At 26.8% G+C, this 23,269-nt stretch overlaps 1 protein-coding gene across 1 annotated transcript; it reads right to left on the reverse strand.

The window, feature by feature from the left end:
- Positions 1-767: 767 nt before the first annotated feature.
- Positions 768-22,223, reverse strand: LOC132948556 (putative phosphatidate phosphatase). Its single transcript, XM_061019071.1, has 5 exons — positions 21,844-22,223; positions 11,658-11,809; positions 5,050-5,403; positions 4,792-4,968; positions 768-1,870 (listed from the first exon to the last, which is right to left on the reverse strand). Exons 1-5 carry the CDS (start codon positions 21,905-21,907, stop codon positions 1,757-1,759), a joined length of 861 nt encoding a protein of 286 aa, XP_060875054.1. The 5' UTR covers positions 21,908-22,223; the 3' UTR covers positions 768-1,756.
- Between the last annotated feature and the right edge of the window lie 1,046 nt (positions 22,224-23,269).

A 23,269-nucleotide genomic window follows, 5' to 3' on the forward strand; every position in this document is an offset into this window, starting at 1 on the left:
ATTTTTTTTATGCTTATTCAATATTATTATATATAGTAGGGCTTCAACCCCCAACCTTAAATCTCAATCACTATTTGCGCCTATGTCCAATCCTAATGTCTAGTTCTACGTGATTATTTTTCGCTCTTATTTTTGTTTAGTCCGTTACTCATTTTCGATATATGAAACTTTTTTATCACGCCACAACACCTGCAGGCCATTCAAAAGCAACTTCTGAAACGGTTTCTGAGCCTGATGCCAGAGAGTCATTTTTTCCCAAAACTAATAAACATTTGCATTACTATAAATATTCACATCAGATTCAACTATATAGTTATCACATGAATACATACTCAGTGCTCGAAAAGGGAGGGGGGTATGAAGGGATGGTATCCCTCTAATTTTTTGTTAGATGGAGATTAGAAGAATGTTAAGATGATATCAGGAAATCTGAATATTGTAAGGCATCCCTCCACTTATCTTGAGCCATTTCGACCATTGTACATAATACATGCAATTTCATCTATTCTGTGGTTATATTTCTTTGAAATATAGGTACTTATTGTTACTTGATGATTTAAAAAATATAATATAATATATTAATTCTTACTAAAATTTCTATTTTAATTAATTTGTAGAAAACAAAGACAATTTTAATTATCAGATCAATAATTGTGTACAGCAGAAATATAAACAAATATTAAAATGGTCATGATCTATTATTTTACTAAAATAGATTCATAAATTAAATTTATATTCTGAATAGTATAAAATAATAATATTAAAACAACGCATATTATATAAACATTAAAAAATTAAAACACTACCTAATGAATAATATTAGTACAAAAATGAATTAATTTTGTTATTTAGTACTAAATTAATAATCTTAATAATACTAATAATAGTAATCAAAATTAAAGCTGATCATATTATTATAATTTTTTTAAATGTGAACAGGTAACAACAAATTATAGATCTGCCTTTTTTTAGTAAAATAGTTAATAAATTATACTAATGAAGTTATAACAAACAAAAAGTATACATTTATATGGAAGGAACATAATATTATTATAGTTATGTTGGAAATATATATTTTCTTAAAATATATTATACAAGATACATAAAATATATAATAATTAATATAAAATGTGCTTTTATTTAACCACAGCTTAAAAATAAATAAATTGCATTTTTTTTTAGTCTTGTTTAATAAAATGTGATGGTGGCTTAGAATTTAATATAAATAAAATGTCTAATCGGTAATGTTTAAAAGATATACCCAAAACCATATTAATTCTTGTAAAAAAGTTTTAGTATTAATGTTTAATGAAAAAATAGCACCTATACAATAACTGCACAAAATCTTGAGGATTCCATTTATGAATAAAATAAATATATAAGGTACCTACCCTCGTTAATTAATTGATCACAAAAAATAATTATAATTTAATGTAATTTATGTATATTTTATTCAAAATACACCTATACTTGAAAAATGTATAAATAAAAAACAATTAAATTATTTGTAATATTAAAATTAAAATTAAATAAAAATGAAAATTGCGATTAAAAATTATCTGTTATTCATTTAAGTTTTCGTTTTGAAAATAATAAATATAGTTAGGACTAACAATGTATATGATTCCACTGTCCACTGTCATTTAAACAAATGGGAAAAAAAAATTGTCAAATTATTTATTATAATCAATATATTAACGATATATTCAAGAATACTCATACAATTTAAATGCAGGTTTGGAGCATTAGTGCATATTTATTTGAGTTCGGTTGTTTGTAAATTATTTGTAGTTTCGATGTCATCTGCTGAAGAATTGCGTTTTCGGAGGGATTTATATTTTGACGCAAATAATTCCGATACGTATAATGCCTAAAACATTAAGTTTAAGTCTAATATATAGGTACACAAATTAAATACATAATTAACATCTATATAGATAGGTATTTCACGATGTTCAAACTTTTTTATTTTGATATTTGACTGTTGAGTATTATTGAGTTTTTAAAGATGTCCATCAATTTTCAAAAGTACAAACATCAATGAGACACACTAACACTACATTCATAAATATATAAGTACACATACAGAGCAGGTTCTTCTAAATTTTATTTTACAGACTTTTCTGACATTTATATTATTAATTGGGATTCCTCTAAACTTTTGATATTTATAATAGGTACCTATATAAAATTATGCAGGCAAACTGCATGCGTACATATATATTTTAAATTGAATATTAATATAAAAATATTATTTATATTGTACATTTGTAATATTTAATTGTTCTTTATTCAAAGCAAATCAAAAACAAAAACAAAATTACTGATTATAAAATAATAATAGTAGCGGTAGGTATTATTGTTTAACTTGTATTATAATTTGCTACATAATGTTAATATTAAGTTTTTATTTATTTGTTGCTTGTATTAGAAAAAGGGGGACAAAACATTTTTAACTCGTACCGCTCTTTCAAGTTACAAGTTGTAACTTACAACCCAATTACATAACAATATCAACCTAATAAATAAATAAAAACAATAGATAGCCAAAGAACGTGTGTTATCATGAATCTATCAATGTTAAGGTTATCAACTACTTTGTAAAAATATTACGTAAACAAGAAATAATTATTATTGATATTATTTTCATACTAATAAATTAATATTAACTAATTAACTATATAGTAATATACCATACGGACTGTTGAAACAAAAAACAAAAACTTATTTATTTTCTAATAAATTAAAATTTTAAAATCCCCATAACCCACATGTCTTCCAAACTGATTATCATGGAATATTACAATATCATGATAATCAATAATCTTAGCACACAAAAGTGAAAAATCTCAAAAACTGCTCATTCAAATTTTTATTTTGATACGTCAATATTTTCAGAAAATTGATTCGTTAAATAATTTGCTGTTAAAGAGGGAAGTTCTTTTTTCAAAAATACAAGTTTGTATCTCCACAGGATACTCCATAAGCAGTACAAAAAAAGCTCAAGAATTTTAAAATATGGTCATAAAGTAGGTATATAAAAAATTCCAAAAAGCTGAATAACTGTGTTATTGAAGAAAAAAGGAGGTGAGCTCTAATCGAGGTGAATCACCCTATAAACAATCATAATTAATAATTATCAAAATATTTATAACAGAAAATATTTGATGAATAAAATTATTTAAAATGTAAAATCAACCAATTTACTATCAACTATTGCACCAAATTCTATACAGAAAATATTATAATAGGCTGTAACTTCAAATGTTTTAGAAACATTTAATTTTCAAGAAATACAGGATAAATCAAAAACAGTCTTAAAAGCAAGACACATTTTAATATACCTAATTCCCCCCCCCCCTTACCAAAAAAAATATTCTGATTAAAGTAATCTTACAATGAACATAAATTATCAAACTTAAAAAACCATCACCTGAACTAAATTTTACTTGTGACTTTATTGTACTTAACGGTAGTGCAATAGTTATTGTAAAAATTAAATTAAATTTGGTTATCTAGGTACTAATAAATATTTATGATTATGTATTATGTATTATGTATTATGTATTTATAAATATAAATTAAAATAAATTTTTTTTTCAAAAATGTTGTTTCGTAATTACTTTAAATTATGTAAAATAATATTTTCCAAATATATGCGATCAAATCAAGAAAAAGGACTAACAAATGTGGAAATATATCTTTAAAAATACACATTGACCCCATTAACCAGTGCAGTGGGTTCAATAGAAGAATTTTTTCCTATGTATTCGAATATACGTGTAAATTGGGACCAGCCTGTTGAGTCCATTAACCGTCCAATAAGCTACGACTACTGGTATAACGGAACATAATCTAAAAAATTAGATTTTGCAAGAGGTCAACAGTGTGTTTTAAAATTATTCTGATTTTGATAGAAAAATAATTCTGTGAATAGATTATATTTTAGTAAAGTCTATGCAATTGTTACTCAATTTATACCTATAGGTGACTCCCTATTAAAATTAACTAAACATATAATTAATATTATAATATCATTGTACATTTTGGTTGAAACAATAATCTACATGACGTTATAGTCCATCTCCAATTTATAAATCAAATATTCAAATGGAACTTTTGAAACATTTATTTCCTTAAAAGTGGTTTAAAAAATGGTAGTTAAATTTAAAAGTACAATAAAAAAATAGGTTTTGTAGTTATGAAAGAACTAGAAACTATTTATTGACTAATTTTTATTTTTGTTTTACATAAATAATAATTTCTCATTCAATTTTTGATTATTAGGTACTTATAATTATTAGTTATCACTTCTCAGTTATTAGTAATAATTAGTTTGAATGAAAAAAAAAACCATCATACTGTGGTAATGACGAAAGCTTTTTCGCTCCGCTTGGAATTTACAAATATGCAGATTTGTTATGAATTATGATCTTGCAAAACATAAAAAAAAATAATCATAAATTTGAAAATATTTATTGTCTTATTACCATAAACATCTTTGTTAATTCATATACGTATACATATTGTAAGCAAATCTAACAGGTATACAAACTAATTTAGTAGTATATTAATCAAATAAATTCATCATTTTTCTATTTATCATAAAACATAGAAGAATATTAAAATTAAATTTATTTATTTTGAAAGACCACAGCATTTTTTTTAAAAATTAAGTATTTATACAAAAAAACATTAAGTGGTTTAATTTGAAGAATTTCCACATTAATCTTTACATTTTATCCTTTTGAAAATTTTTTTTTTATTATTACAATTGATCATTTGGCTTACAGTTATAGTAGCAGTGGTGATTCCCAAAATTGTTCCAGCCAATACATCACTCCAATGATGTTTATAATCACTGACTCGTGATAGTGCACAAAACACTGCCATCAAAATAACCACAAATTGAGCTAAGCTTCTTGCCATTCCATACTTAGATGTCTTAACTCGGGCTTGTAAATATAACTAATATAATATAAATTATAAAACGATTATTAAATAACATTTTAAACATAATATATTTTTAAAAGAGAAATCCACACTTACCGCTAAGTAAACCATACAATAAAATGATAATGAAGAATGCCCAGAAGGAAATGATAGTCTACTATCGGTAAATTTGTTGGGCCTTTCTCCGCGGCATGTAAAATCTTCGTTATATTTTGTTTTATTTATGTCATTATCACAGTCCACGTCGGGCTTACAAATGTCTAAAAAATGTGGTCTCAATCTTCCTATTGTATATTTACCAATATCTGTAGTTAGTTGTGAACAAGCTGCTCCAAATAAAAACCATAATATATTGTTGTACACGGAATACAGCCAATTAGGAATAGGTGTTCCCAATAACGAATAACGTGATTGTTCATTGTTTTGCATTGAATATTCAATTAATAAGATCTATAAATATTTTGAAAGTAATAATTACGGTTATTACTTATTAATAAATAAATAAAAACAAAACAAAAATTTTAATGTGGTTTCAAGATGTTTGGTCCATTTTTATATATTATAGTATTTTGTTTTCAAACATATTATGCGAATATTTATTACTATCTACAGACTAGTATAATAGTAGGTGTATCCTAATATTATCTAGTCAAAATTACACTTCAATAAAAAAAATTATATGAAATGCTTTAAATTGAATGCTTACTTTTAAAATGTGATAATTAATACTAATAATTACTTTAATTTTACTATTTTAATATAACACTAACACCTTATACAGTAACTAATGAAGTAATAATTGATAGGGATATTAATAAAAGTCCATATACCTATATGTAGTTTTAAATGTTTGAAGTAAAGTAGTTAATAATAATAATCTGAATTGTTTTTGAGTTTTTATAAAATAATTGAAAAAATTTGATTAAAAAAGTACGAACAAACACGGGTTTTGAAATGTCGAATAATTGTATATTATAGATCTACCAAAAATGTATTATGGGATGACCGCAATAGGTATATATTATACAAACATAGAAAATTGAAATAGTTCGATGCCACGTAGGTTTGAAGATGTAGGGCTGTGAATTATACGATAAGTATAAAGGTGCGTTTACCTTAAGATGATGTTAAGCCCAGTCGTCCAGACTAGGAAACATTTGTCCGAAACAATGTTTCTGACATTGTTATTGACAATTAATATTTGTTACCGCTCATGACGGGAAATCGGAAACACTGTCGACGACAATTTTTCTTCGGTCTGGACGGGGCTTAAAGCTGACATTAATTGTTGTCTCCGTCTTACAAGTGTGTAACATAGCAAATTATTGTACGCTCAGCAGAACACGTTTAGCTCCGTTAGCTTGAAAATTAGAGTGAATTGACCTCTTATAAAATTTAAAGGTAAGATTTTTATCTATAGGCAATGTCCTATGCTTTTTATTATATTTTAATTTTTAAAGCGAGTAATGAGTATTTTAAAATAGTAAATTGTTTGTACTTTTAAAATATTCATAACTCGCTTTAAAGTTAAAAAATAATAAAAAGGGGGTTTCATCGATTTCGCCAGACCTTTTTATACTTGGGGATAAGGTTTATCGATTCCGCCAGTGCAGGTAGTCTAAAAACAACCTATTGATTCCACCAGGGAAAAAATAATCTTCCCGAACAAAATTGTTAGTTTTATTTTACTTTCATAGCTATATTATAAATATTATATGAAATACCTGTATAAAAATGTTATCGCTAATTGATGATAATCTAACTACTAATAGTATTGTCCAACACTAATTAATTGGTTAGTCTCGATTTATCCTCGTGTCATTATACTTCGCAATAATGAATTTCGAAATCGTAGCTGGTGAACGAGAAAATGACTGTTATTTATCAAAATTAAAAATTTTTTATAACAAACTTTGTGAAATATTTATGTGCGTATAAGTGGAAATGTATTAATAAAAAGTGTAATTCAAAAATATACATAAACGAATTTTTAACGGATATTTTAAAATATGATATTGACCATAAAAACCAAAAAAAACAGCCAATAAATGTATTGAAAAAAAAACTATTTTCAAACCAACTCAAAAGAAAACTTACTGATGTCACAAAAAGTCCTTCAAAAATTATAAATCGTAAAATACTAAAAAATCCTCAAATTGAAAATGTCATGGAAAATGACTATGTTGACAATATCAAACAATGTATACATCGAGAACGTAGAAAACGCATACCGCCACTTTCAAAAAATCTTATTGAAGTGATTGAAGCTATGAATAATCGTGAACTGTTGAAGGTGAGTCATTTTTAATACATACAGATTTGGTGAACAATATGATGTGTTTTTCTACAGACAGTAATCTGAAGGCTCTAAGCTCGCATCTAATACAATATTTGTTGATGGTACATTCTCTTCGTGTCCTATGTTTTTTTATCAACTTTTTACAATCTATGTAAATATAATTGGGCATTATGTTTCATTAGTTTTTTTTATTACATAACAAAACAACACACGTTTAAGAATTAGCTTTAAATTAAATTTAAATTTAAATTTGACAACAATTGTGGCAGATTTGGAAGAATTTATTCATGCTGGAGCAAAAATGATTTGGCCATTAATACAAGTAATCGGATGTAGATTCCATTTAACGCAAAGTTGGTGGAGAAAAATCCGAGAAATTGGATTAACAGACGTGTATAAAAATAAAAAATGTGAATCCGGAATCTGGTTAACAAAAATATTTGGACTTTCTTTTTTAAGTCCAGAAGTAGTTTCTGATTGTTTTACAGAAGAGTTTATGGCACACAGCCCTAATGATCCAAAAATGTTAACATTTTGTGATTATTTAACTGAAAACTACATTGACGAGTTTTCGAGATTTGCACCCAATGTTTGGGCCTCTTTCTCCATTAGTTCTGAGCGAACCACAAATAGTTGTGAATATTTCACGCAAAACTCAATTCTTTGTTTACAAAATCACACCCAAACATTTTTTTATTTATACACGTCTTAAACACAAGGATCCAAACAGATACGTATATTATTCTCAGGTCAACTCACAAAACAAAAATTAGTAAGAACACTAAATATATTCATCAATAAAGAAAAATCGAAGATTTATTAAAATATTACGAGGTTAAAAAAATTAACCGTTCACATTTTATTAGTTTGGCATCATCATATTATAAAAAATACCATTGTAATATAACTTAAAACTACATTTGACTAAATTAATTTATATTTGAATTAATTATTGAATTATTTTGTAGATACCTATATTATTATTATTGTAACATTTTATTTATTTAACTGTATTGTATTATATTATATTAATAATATATTATATTGTATTATTATACGGATTATTAATTTATTTTTAATATTTAAATGAATTATTGAATTATTTTTTAGATATATTATTATTATAACAGAAACAGGTTGACAGCAGTAGTTGCCAGGTTGAGGTAAAAATTGGTAGGTGGCGGAATCAATAGGTTGTTTTTAGACTATAGTCAAGTATACTTGAACTGGCGGAATCGATAGGTCCCCAATAAAACGCCCATGCGATTACCTACATAATAATGTTACCTTTACATTTTATAAGAGGTCAATTCACACTAATTTTTAAACTAACTGAGCTACGTGCAGTGTTCTGTTGAGCGAACAATTTGCTATAATGTTACGTACTTGTAAGACAGAGACAAAAAATGTTTGTGTAATGTCCTCGTTCAGAGCCCGAGCCCGAACACGAATGAACCAATGTAAACGGTCTAGCGTTCGCTCCAAATGAGATCTGATCAAAGGGTTCGTTATGGGTTCGATTTAGTTTGTTCATTAGTTCGTGTTCGAGACGTTCGGGCTCTAAATGTAAACCCACCTTAAGAACAACATATTTTACAAACAATGATAGATAATACTTCTAAACAGGGTGGTTCACCAAGCACGCTCACACCAAATTTATTATATTACAGTGACTTGTTGTATTACTGATACTGCGCGTAAATATATTCAATTACTCGGTTGAGAGAGAATCACGTGCTCACTGTGTATCCCGTGACGGTAGAAACAATTTTTTTTGTTATGAGAACCATAATTCTTTATTGAAAATTGTTATATTTGAATGAATTTTTTTAAAATGAATGTTGATGTAATTGAATCTAAATTTAATAGTAATTAAACTTTGTATACTAAGAACAATAAGAAATAGGCAGTACTCAATAATGTATAAGTAATACCTATTTAGTCTACTTCCTATTATACCCGGGCAATTTTTACAAATTATAAATTTGTAATAAATTAATATTAATTACTATGATTTAAATTATCGCTATTATTATAGCTACCGATTTAAACCTGTTCATGCTGTTATCACAGACAGCTAATAACCCATTAGTACTTAAGTTTAATAAGTAAAAAATTAGACTTCTTCAAATTTTGATGAACATAAAATTTAAAAAAAAAATTATTTTTTTAACAATATACAATAAAAACAAAGGTGGATAATGGATGTCGCTCTGCTGTACAGTAGGTTACAAGTGGGTCACTGTAATGGATGGTGTTAAATTTGAATTCAATGATATAATATCATTGTATAAGAAAAACGATTCTGAGCGAAAACGGTCAGTCAGCCTATGATATTACCAAGTATATTTGATGATATTATTGTGAATAAAGTAATTTATATATAACCTATTTACGTGGAGCCTTGTTTTAAATTTTCAATCCTTACCCATGAAAGTTAAACATTTTATACATTTTTAACTACAAAATAATTAATAAATTATAAATTTGATAAATGTAGTCAAAATTTGAACTTTAAATGCTTATAAATAAAAACTGTGACTAAGGATTTTTAATTTTTTTCATCTGCCTTTGAAACAATAACCTAGAAGCCTTCTATTTTCAAGCTTTTTTACTCAACAGATAAAATGTTATTGATATTTATAGAAAAAAAAACTAAAAAAATTGAAAACTGACAATGTCCGTAAACAGCTCAAAAAGAGTCAAAATATCTTCAAAATTTTATGGTGTATAGAAAATGCTAATATAAACATTCAGTCAAAATTTCATGTCCCTACAGTCATTTGTTTTAGAGTTACACCAAAAACCAAAATCGATTTTCTCGAAAACAGATTTTGCGTAAAAATTCCCGTTTTTCCTTAATTTTTCTTTTGTTTTTCACGTCGCTTTTGAAAACTACTGGGAAATTTGACCCCCCAAAGTACCAACTAGATTCACTTTCCTATCAAAAAAGTTACTGTTGAAGAAAATCCAAGCACTTTTACTGTCCTAAAAGGTGATGACAGACACAAAAATAAAAAAATAAAAAAAAATCATTTAAAACGCACATCATTGTAAAATCAATACATTCATCGCTTCGCTCAGAATCTAAAAGATGGTTTTCATTTAGAAAGTTTATTTCATAACATTGGCTACAGAACACTTCTTATATTATCCATAAAATATTTTAGGCTTTAAATGTATTTTTCTTAAGTATAGGTTGTATTTATAAGTATACCAACAATTTTAACTAATAAATTCATTATTAAAGGAAAAATATAGGTGAATGTGCTTGGTAAATCACCCTTTTAAAAAGACAAAATAAATAAACATGGACACAAATTAAATTAAAAAATAAAATATTATGATACGCACACGTCAACACCTTGTAGGATATTGATGAACGCTGATTGGGATATGTAGGAGCAGCTAGTGGAATGACGACAGGGGTAATCGAGTAATGGCCAGAGTGGTGGTGGGTGGGTAATCACCAATAAAAGTGATAATTTATAGTATCAACTATTTTAGTAATAACTACTGACAGGTAGTTACAATAATTATGACACTGGATGCGCCTTTGACGGGTTATTAGTGCTGCATGGTGGGTGTAAATGTGTAATATTAGACTATAGCCTCCGAAAAATGTAAATTTCACAACGCCACTGGGTATAGGGAGCAGAATAGAAATTAAAAATCCTTAAATTTGTTATTGGAAATTCATAATTAACTAAGTATATACTATATTTAAGTACATGGAAAATGATTTTGTTATTTTTTTAAACGTCTATTTTATCAGAAAGAAAAATATATTTCGTGAAGCGATAAGAATTCTGAAAATAAATTTGAATTTAGCGTAAAGCCTACAATGATTAATTCAATTTTAAAAAATGTTGATTCTTTAAATAAATTAATTTAAAGTTAGGGATCAAATGTAGCCTGACCGTTCCATTGAAGACCTTATGCGGAATTCAAATTTGTTTTCAGAATTGTTATCGCTTTACTAGATTAATCGGTACGTTGGAAATATAACATGTCTATAATCCTACGTTGCGCGTGTTTAATTTTTAAGTATCAGTTAATTAATTAAAGAATACAACTATGAAATGGAGATGTAGGTACTATAAAAATATGTTCAGCTACTTTACTGACGATATTGGATAAACAATTTTATCAACAAATGACAGTTACGACTAGCTAAATAAACATGTATGGGTTAAAAATTAAGTTTTTTAAAACATTCAGTTCAGTGATTTTACCATTACGCTTAAGATCACCATCATTTTTACGCGCAATCCTATAATGATCGAATTAAAAAACTTAATCAACTCTCAACTATGTGATTCACAAAATATTGTGAACCCATTTTACGGACATTAATAGACATGGACGAAACGTCTGGAGACCTTTACGGTAAATTTTTACTTACTACTAATGTGGGTAGTCCTAATCCAACTGTATATAAAATACTTGATGAAACAGTTGATTCTTTGAATGGATATCGAATAGATTCATCGCCACAGAAGAATCCTCTTTGATATGGAGAGCCAAACATATAAAACATCAATACAGGAAAACCAACTGGTAAAAAAAAAAAATATTTTTATGTAGATAATATCACAGTTACTTAATGTATATAAATATAAAATATGTTGCATAAAAAATGTATATTAAAGGTATACTTGTGCTTTGTATCATTATTTATTATAATAATAATAATACTTTTCGGCGCCTGGTGTGGCTTGGTGGTTGGTCTCAGTCACTAACGTGTTCTGAGGTCATGCATCGACCGACGTCGCTAGTTCCCGGATGGGTGACCACTCTGGTTTTTAATGACTAATCCTCTCTCCACTTAAACGTGTTCCTCAACCAACCGTAACCCCTCCCCCTCTACACAAATGCTAATGACCATAATATTCTTGCCGATGCTTAAGATCAATAAAAATAAATAAATACTTTTTTAATTTCTTGTCATATTTTAGAGATGCGTTATACAATACAGCCATTTTATCAGCCATAGGTATTTATTTTTATAACGTTGTAGATTAAATTTTTATAAATTAAGTATGAGAAAATTTCGCATACAATTTTAGGTTTATTATGTTTTGTAAAAGTACTCACAAAAATATGTTATAAATTCTTTGCGTTAAATTAAAACAATGTAATTAATATATACATTACACATCAGTCATCACATATTATGTTATTTAAACAATCGTTTTACGGATTAAATTGCAGTAAATAATTGTAATACAAGAGAGTAATTTCAGAATTATGCATATAATTCAAAATATAATCAGAGCCACTCTCTTCGCTGAAAAATAATCTTACATTTAAAAGTTATCATTTATCAGTTATCATCATCCAAATTGCATTGATAAATTAAAAAAAAATTTTAATTATTTTGTTGTTTTTAATACAATAAAAACATAAATAGGTACGTAATTAATGAAAAATAAAAATATCCAAAATAAATGTTGAAAATTGTCTAAGAAATGTATTTGTAAATAGTAGGTACCTACCTATACCTACGACCTACCTATTAGTAATTATATGTAATATATATATATATATATACATCATTCAATTACAAATTTAAGAATCTTACTAATCAGTTATAACTTTTAATAATTAAAAGAAATTTGATTATTATGTAATAATAATTTGCAGGCATTTAGCTAGTATATTTAATATGGTACATAGTATTTAAATTTAAATTCGATTAAAAGAGTCAATTATAATTTAAATTCTTAAGACCTCGTGTTATTCTCATGCACACACCCACGTGCAATTTGCATCATGCAAGTTATTAGTCGCAAATCATAATTTATCAATCACATTCATATGTAATTTTTGATAGTAGGAGTCAACTGTAGGTATAGAAAATCTTTTGTGTGCATAATTCACACCACTATTTTGGTACAGGCAAAATAAAAAATGAAATATGTGTTGAGAATGCCTACAATACTTTAGTTATGGTGTATTGGTGTTAAATGGTTTTTAGAAACTACTAATGCCAATTTTCGATTTACGATAATTTGAATTTCTTAATATTGGAAACCTACATATTTTATACATTAATTTTAATTCCGGAGCAGTTTAGTTTAATATTGAAGCATAAGTCAGCAGATATTTTGTAGTAAATAATATCTATAATGTGTGGACACGGGGCAGTATAACGTAATGAGTAATGACCTAGGTGGTTCGGGCAAGTGCGTGCGATTTCTTTACGTTTGGAGGTGGGTATGAGCAGCAACCACGTGTCTTTATGTAATATACAAAAAAAGTTGTGGAAAACGATAAACAAATGCAATTTATTTTAACGAATTAAATTAATACAACAGTTCTAGAGAGAATATCAAAACACTATTAGAATATTTGCAAGGTATAGCCAATTATATGTATGCGATAATAATATATATTCAGAATCAAATGTCAAACTAATATGTAATTATATAAGTGCATTGATACCTATATACATACATTTTATAAGTCAAACGTTTTAGATTCTGAGCAGAGCGATGAATGTATTGATTTTATAATAATGTATGTTTTTTTTATTATTTGTGTCTGTGTACACGATAAGTATATAATCGAAATAATGCTTCGATTTTCAACTTCAGTATCTTGTTCGATGGGAAATAAATCTAGTTGGTGCAATGGAGAGGTCAAAATCCCCAGTCATTTTCAAAAGCACCGGGAAAAACAAAAAAAAATTAAGAAAAACGGAATTTTTACGTAAAATTGGTTTTCGACACAATCGATTTTGGTTTTTGGTATAATTCTAAAACAAATGAACGTAGATACTTGAAATTATCGCTGGTTGTTTGTATTAGTATTTTCTATACACGATATAAATTCAAAACATTTTGATTTGTTTTGAAATGTTAATGGGCATTTTCAGTTTTTATAGATTTCTTTTCTATGTCAATAAAATTTTATTTGTTGGGTAAAAAAGCGTAATAGATGTTGCCAAAAATCAAACTTTAAATGCATATTATAAAAAAAATGTGTGACAAAGTATTTTTAATATTTTTTAACTGCTACTGAAACAATGTATGAGGAGCCTTGTATTGAATTTTCACGCTTTTTTACCCAACAAATACAATTTTATTGATATTTATAGAAAAAAAAAACCTAAAAAAATTTGAAAATTGACAAGTCCGTAAACAGCTCAAAAAGAGTTAAAATATTTTCAAAATTGTATGGTGCATAGAAAATGAAATTTTAAATATTCAATAAAATGTACATGTAATTAGTTATTCGTATTTGAATAACAACAAAACAACAAAATTGCTACATGAGAAATCGATTGAACTTATCAAACGATCATAAAAATGTAATCCAATTTGCTTGTAGACATTTTTTTTTTTTAATAAAAGTAGACAAACTTATGAACAATTTTGTATAACATTTTCAAATCTTAAATTTTTTTTTCTTTATTAATAAAATACACAATCTGTACGCAATACGGCACAATAAGAGTATGGGCTATAATACAAAAGGAAGAAAATCTTGAATGAAGAAGCCCCCCACTGTTGACACTTTCGTAAATTTATTAGATTTACAAAAAAAAAAGGTGGGTAAGTGGATGTCTTATTAAACTTAAAAAACTAATGGGTTAATAGCTGCCTGTGATAACAGCATGAACAGGTTTAAATCGGGAGCTATAATAATAGCGATAATTTAAATCATAGTAATTAATATTAATTTATTACAAATTTATAATTTGTAAAAATTGCCCGAGTATAATAGGAAGTAGACTAAATAGGTATTACTTATACATTATTGAGTACTGCCTATTTCTTATTGTTCTTAGCATACAAAGTTTAATAACTATTAAATTACCCTTTTAAATTTAGATTCAATTACATCAACATTCATTTTAAAAAAAGGTGGGTAAGTGGATGTCGCTCTGCTGTACAGTATGTTACAAGTTGGGCACGGTAATAGATAGTGTTAAATTTGAATTCAATGATATAATATCATTGTATAAGAAAAACGATTCTGAGCGAAAACGGTCAGTCAGCCTATGATATTACTAAATATATTTGATGATATTATTGTGAATAAAGTAATTTATATATAACCTATTTACGTGGAACCTTGTTTTAAATTTTTAATCCTTAACTACAAAAGTTGAACATTTTATAAATTTTTAACTACAAAATAATTATTAAATTTTAAATTTTATAAATTTTGTCAAAATTTGAACTTTAAATGCTTATAAAAAAAAATTGTGCCTATGTATTTCCAATATTTTTCAACTGCTATTGTAACAATATATCAGGAGCCTTGCATACAATTTTCACGTTTTTTTATCCAACAAATAAAATTTTATTGATATTTATAGAAAAAAAAAACTAAAAAAATTGAGAACTGACTATGTCCGTAAACAGCTCAAAAAGAGTCAAATTATTTTCAAAATTTTATCGCGTATAGAAAATGCTGATACAAACATTCAGTGAAATTTTCAAGTATCTACAGTCATACGTTTTTTAATCACAACAAAATAAGAAAATCGATACACGAGAAATCAAGTGAATATCAAATGTTGTAAAAATATGAATTTCAAACGCTCATAAAAATTTAATTTGACTTTCTTGTAGACATTTTTTTTTTTGAAAAAGGTAGACAAACTTATGGGTAATTTTGTATTACATTTTTAAATCTTAGATTTAAAAAGAACAAATTTTATGAATTCTCAACTCAAAATAATTTGCTAAATTTCGTGATTTTTCCGTATTTTGTAAAGATTTTAACTTTAAATGCTTATAAATAAAAACTGTGACTAAGGATTTTTAATATTTTTCAAATATCATAGTAACAATATAGTAGGAGCCTTGTATTAAATTTTCAAGCTTTTTTACCCAACAAATAAAGTTTTATTGACATCCATAGAAAAAAAAAACTAAAAATAATGGAAACTGAAAATGTCCGTAAACAGCTCAAAATAAGTCAAAATATTTGGAAAATGTTATGGTGTATAGAAAATGCTAATATGAACATTCAGTCAAAATTTCATGTCCCTACGGTCATTTGTTTTAGAGTTGCACCAAAAACCAAAATCGATTTTCTCGAAAACAGATTTTGCGTAAAAATTCCCGTTTTACCTTAATTTTTCTTTTGTTTTTCACGTCACGTTTGAAAACTACTGAGAAATTTATACTTTTAACCCCCCCAAGTACCAACTAGATTCACTTTCCTATCGGAAAAGTTACTGTCCTAAAAGGTGATGACAGACACAAAAAAAAAAAACACATCATTGTAAAATCAATACATTCATTGCTTCGCTCAGAATCTAAAATGTATGTTTGTTCAAAATATTTGAGTAGATTTTAATTCAATGATTTTATAATTATTGCAAACGAAAAAAAGGTTGGCAAGTGGGTGTCGCTCAGCTATTAGGTTAAGAGTGGGTCACTGTAATGGATGGTGTTAAATTTGAATTCAATGATATAATATCATTTTATAAGAAAAACGATTCTGAGCGAAGACGGTCAGTCAATCTATGATATTACTAAGTACCTATATATGATGATATAATTGTGAATAAAGTAATTTATATATAATCTATTTACGTGGAACCTTATTTTAAATTTTTAATCATTAGTTATAAAAGTTGAAGATTTTATAAATTAAATTTTTAAATAATTATTAAATTTTAAATTGAATAGATTTTGTCAAATATCGAACTTTAAATGCTTATAAAAAAATTGAGCTTATGTATTTTTAATATTTTTCAACTGCTATTGTATTAATATATCAGGAACCTTGTATTATATTTTCAAGCTTTTTTATCCAACAAATAATATTGTAAAGATATTTAAAATCTAAAAATATTGAAAATGTCCGTAAACAGCTCAAAACGTGTCAAAATATTTTAAATATTTTATGATGTATAGCAAATACTAATATAATGTTGAGTGAAAATGTCTATCTACGGTCATTTGTTTTAGAATATTTTATCAAGTATAGGAGTTGATAAAATAAACATATTATGATATAAATCTCAAATGTCTACGGTTATTCGTTTTTGAATTACAACAAAATAAGAAAATCGCTACATGAGAAATCAAGTGAATATCCAATGTTGTAAAAATTTGAGCTTCAAACTCACATTAAAATTTTAATTAACTTTCTTATAGATATTTTTTTTTTGATTAAGGTTAACCTTATAACCTTTTTATCTTATATTATATTAAAATCCCGTGTCACGTCTTTGTCCGGAATAAATTCTGAAACTACTGGACCGATCTAATGAAATTTTTACAATGTGTGTAATTTGGCCGAATTTAAAAGATAGGCTAATTTTGAAAGGTAGAGAATTAACCCCAGGAGGTTAATAACTTATAATATTAAAAATGTGAAATGAAAATTCCTGTACAGGCTAAACTCTGGAACTACTTATCAGATCTTCTTGAATTTTTTTCTAACGAAAGAGTATTTCACGGAGAAGGTTTATATGAAAGAATATCCACCGGTGTATAATATATTGGTTGCTATTAGTTAATCGGGCATGTTTGTTGATTTGTATTATTATCTTTTGTCAATATACATATATATAATAATATAATATATTATATACAAGAAGATCTGATAAGTAGTTCTAGAGTTAAGTCTGTATAGTTATAGTCTGTGTATTTATATAGTTAGATATACTTATAAATTAATGTGTGTGAGTAGATTCAAAGCTGGGCAAGTTAACCAATTGTTTTAATTAGTTAAAGTTAAGTTATTCTAAAATAAAAATTACTAAGCTAAGTTAATGTTAGTTTTAAAAAGTTACTGAATTTGAGTAACTAAGTTAAGTCACAAATTTTCATGAAAATAATAACTAAGTTAAATTAAAAGTTAAGTTACTTTTTTTTTTAAATACCTTAAACTTACTTTAACGTTTTTTTTTATCTCATCGTAGGAAAATAACTAGTTTTGGTATAAAGTAAAACAAATTAATAACAAATGCACAGACTATATTATTTTATAAATTATACAACTGTTTTAGATTATTGTTATAGCTGTACCTTACATACAGAACAAAATTATATGATATTGATATAAAAAAGAAAATATTTACAGTTCACATTAAAACAAAAAATGTTAAAATGTTACTTCGAAAAATATTTTTACAGTCCTAATCTCAGAACTAATAGAAGTGTTTAAAATTGACAAAATCACTTAATTAATCCTGGCGGTTCTCAGAAATATCAATGCAAATAATATACAGTTCATAAATCATAATAAGAAAATTTTTGTAAATAACTAAGTTAAGTTACAATTATTTATAAAAAGAAATAACTTAGTTACTAACTAAGTTATTTTCTACATTCTATTTTTTTTTAACTAGTTAAGTTAAAAGTTATCAAAAAAAGTAACTATTAACTTAACTTTTAACTTTTTAACTAGTTACTGCCCAGCTTTGGGTAGATTAGACCTAGGAAGAAGATAGGTTATAATATTTACAAAGGATTAAATTTGTTTTTTTTTATTCATCGGATTTTAGTACGGTTAGTTTGGTTAGGATAGAATTTTGTATAAATTGATTATATTAATTTACCGTAGGTTGAATTAAGTAAAAACGAAAAACTTGGAATAACTTTAATACTTTAGAGTTAAATCCTAGACTTATGTACAAACAGCACGGGTTCCGCGATCTACCGCAGGTAGATTGCCTACCTGATAATGTACTGCTGTGAATCAGAATTTTTATTCCGGGCAACGGAAAAGTTAAGATAAAATTTGAAACACCATACACTGAATATTAAATAACGAATTGAACAAAGTTTGAGTCATATAGAGTTGATACATTTAACAAGCAACGAAGTGCACGGGATTAGCTAATATATTATTAGGAATATTTTTATGAATATCTAACTCAACATAATTTTAACATTTTCGTGATTTTTACGCTTTTTGTCAAAATTCGAACTTTAAATGCTTATAAAAAAATTGTGACTTTGGATTTTTAATTTTTTTCATCTGTCTTTGAAACAATATATTAGGAGCCTTCTATTAAATTTTGAAGCTTTTGTACTCAACAAATAAAATTTTATTGATATTTATGGAATATAAAACTAAAAAAAATGGAAACTGGAAATGTCCTTAAACAGCTCAAAATAAGTCAAAATATTTAAAAAAACGCATGGTGTATAGAAAATACTAGTATAAATATTCAGTAAAAATTTCATATATCGGTTATTTGGTTTAGAGTTACACCAAAAACCAAAATCGATTTAGCAAAAAATTGATTTTGCGTAAAAATTCCCGTTTTTTATTAATTTTTCTTTTGATTTTCACGGCGAAAACTACTGGAAAAACTTTACATTTGACCCCTCAAAGTACCAATTAGATTCACTTTCTTATCAGAAAAGATACTGTTGAAGAAAAACTAAGTACTTTTACTGTCTTAAAAGGTAATGACAGACACAAAAAAAAATAAAAAACACATATCATTGTAAAATCAATACATTCATCGTTCCACTCATAATCTAAAATTAAAAATTGATAATGTCCGTAAACAGCTCAAAACTAGTCAAAATATTTTGAATATTTTATGGTGAATAGTAAATGCTAATATAAATTTTCAGTGAAAATTTCATGTATCTACGGTCTTTTTTTTAGAGCTACAACAAAAACCAAAATCGATTTTGCGTAAAACTTCCCGTTTTTTTTCTGGATTTGTATGTTGTTTTTCCCGGCGCATTTGCAATTTGAATTTGAAATTTTGACCTCCCGAATGCATTAACTAGATTCACTTTCCCATCAAACAAGATACTGTTGAAGAAAATCGAAGCAGTTTTACTGCCCCAAGCCCCCAAACCACGATGACAGACACAATATTCTAACTACACGTATTTAACAAATCAAATGAATATTTTTGAAACCATTTCAAATAAAAATTCTAATAACTCTAGTCCCTAATACATACCTAGTATTTTATTATTTTTTTATTAATTATAAAAAACACTTTGCGTTACTCCGCGGTTGAAAACCACTGTTATACCTAATACAGTAATACCTAAAGCCGTAGAATAAAATAACCTCAATAATCGTTTGTTGAAATTCCAGGCACACCTTTAAAAATCAATGAATCATCAAGATTACAATACGAGTGTAAATTCCAAAATGTAAACAGACTTGTAAAAAATATATTTTAATTGTATGAATGGTATTGTACTGGTTTGGTTTGAGGCGTTCCTTCGGCATTACCGAATGTCGTATTAAGTTATAAATTACCTACGATTTAATAATTGAGGATTTTGATTTAAATAATAAATTTATAAAATATAAAATACTTTATTACTATATGGTAAATAATAAGTAATTATGTTAAAAGTTTCGTAAACATTTAAAATCTGACTCGTCGACTAAAAATCCATTGTGATATACAATAAATGAATCAACTAGTGACAAAATTAAAATAACATATTAACTGAATACAGACAGACTTCAATATTTTGAATAAAAATACTTAAGTATTTATTTTTAGCCGTGGTTCATTATAGGAGTGTACAGTTGTCATTGCGTATAGGTAGGCACTGTAATGGATGTGTTCAATTAGAATTCAATGAAAATCATTGTATATGATGAAAAAACGATTCTGAGCGAAAACAGTCTAACTTTTGGTTACCAATTATATTGAAATTTTTATACATTTTCATAATTTTTTTTTAGTTTCTCTTATATATTTTAAAGTGATGAGATTTTTCAATTTTGACCTTCAAACGTACCAACTAACAAACTTCCAATTTTCTACAAGAAACTTGGATGATTAGAGTATTTTTGTTAATAGAAAAAGTGTCTCCAGACACAAAAAAAAAAACACAAATTAATACATTTATATCTAATCCATCAATCTAAATTTTTTTTAAATAAGCATTTTTCTTTATTCTTGGTTACTGCTTAAATAAGTAGGTATTTAACTAGGTATCGTTTGAGCTTTTTACTATAAATATGTGAATAAATATACAACAAATTAAACTTTAGACACTGGGCCACAGATATTTAGAACATACCTAATACAGTAATACCTATTGGCTATTAACATGTTAACAAATGACACATTTTATTTTAATCACACTATCACGGTAAATTTTTATAATTTTACATTTTTTATTCCCACCTCCAAATTAAAATTGTTCTCTAAAACAAGTAGAATTTCAAGAAATTACCTGTACAGAATATAATTTGTGCTCAATTTAGAATCTAGAAAATATTTATTAAAGCTTTAAAATAATTGTTATAAAAAGTGAAAAAAAACTATTCATATTGTTTTGTTATAATTGTACTAACTATAAAATATGAGGCAGAATTTAGCTCGGAATTTAGAAATAATAAACATGCATAATATTTTTTTATTCCCACCTCCAATTTAAAATTGTTCTCTAAAACAATTAGAATTTCAAGAAATTACCTGTACAGAATATAATTTGTGCTCAATTTAGAATCTAGAAAATATTTATTAAAGCTTTAAAATAATTGTTATAAAAAGTGAAAAAAAACTATTCATATTGTTTTGTTATAATTGTACTAACTATAAAATATGAGGCAGAATTTAGTAATAATAAACATGCATAATATTTTTTTAACATATGTTAAGTGAGACAAGTTCTTACCTGAACCTAAGCATAATAAATCAACTATAACTTTATGAAATAATTTTTTTGAATCTCTGTCCATGGTAAGATTGTTGCTAGCAATATGTTCTCAAAATACGTAATAAATTGTCGACTCGCAATCAACTACCGCCCTCCGCTAACATCGGGCGTAAACTAATTACTAAATTGGAAATACTAAAATCAGTAAAATTGACAATAGATAACAGAAACTGATGCGCGTAAACGTTATGGAAATTTTTTTTTTTAAGCGAACTCGATTGAAAGTGGGACGATGTTACGTCATGAGCGCCGCACGACGATAAGTTAAACTTTATTATTGGCAATATATTATAATATTATTTTAAGCGATTACGTTATCGTCCTAAGTCAACGTCACAAATTATTATTTATTATCACCATAACACGGACTAAGATATAGTTAATCATAGTCCGTGCACCATACTCATGCTAATGATAAGTATTTGACCAGTGCGACCAACGCGACAGAAATGCGTAATAGATTGTTGGTACTCTGGATAGCTGGATCACGATTTAAGATATATTTACGATATATTAAGATATATCTTAAATCGTGAGCTGGATCCTGGAAGGTGCCCACTCCGTGGAGTGTAGACTCGCAGTGTGTCGACACCACATATTTTTATTTATATGTTTTTATATATCTGTTGTCGACACCTAGTCTCGACGTTACCGCGGTCCACGTTTGAAGGACGTTTCAACTTTCGGGCTTCGGCACGATGGACGGGCTAATGGCTATGTGGAATGCCATTCTATGATTATATTCATGACAAAATAGATCTTGTCATGGTTATATCATGAACTAAGATAGTTGACTATCTTAGTTCATGGTTATATTTACCTCGAAAATGTGTGTCCACTGTCCTGATATTGATCAGGTATTGTACCATTTCTGGTGCTACGATAGAGAAAAGATATTATCAAATATCAAGATTTTCGAGTAAAATTCGGTATGAAATAGTTACGTGCAGACTCGTATCAGTCGTATGCTTAGATATTTACATAAACTAGATAGTCGTCTTAACACTATAGTTGTGACCGATGTTGAAGTTTGCCATAAATTATGAGGCAGGCAATGTTAAGATTAGGTACCGATATACGTTTCGCATCTAGACCGTAGTAAAATTATCCCACACCGGGACAATGAACCATGTCAATGATATAAGTAGCGCAAACATCCCGGTAAGTTTTTTTCACACCGATTTGAGTGGGTGAATTTCTAACATACTTCTTGAACACCAAACTCGATACACTCTAATTATTAATCTAATTTCGTGATTGAAAATCTTGTAATATTCATCCATAACCTGATGACACTAAGCACTAGCTGGGCCAATATCTAGTGAATAGTGGAAGTATACTAGTATCTAATAAAGTACCATCTAAATATTCTAAATTCTATTAA

Source organism: Metopolophium dirhodum, chromosome 7 (genome assembly GCF_019925205.1).
Source record: "Metopolophium dirhodum isolate CAU chromosome 7, ASM1992520v1, whole genome shotgun sequence".
Classification (NCBI taxonomy): Eukaryota; Metazoa; Arthropoda; class Insecta; order Hemiptera; family Aphididae; genus Metopolophium; species Metopolophium dirhodum.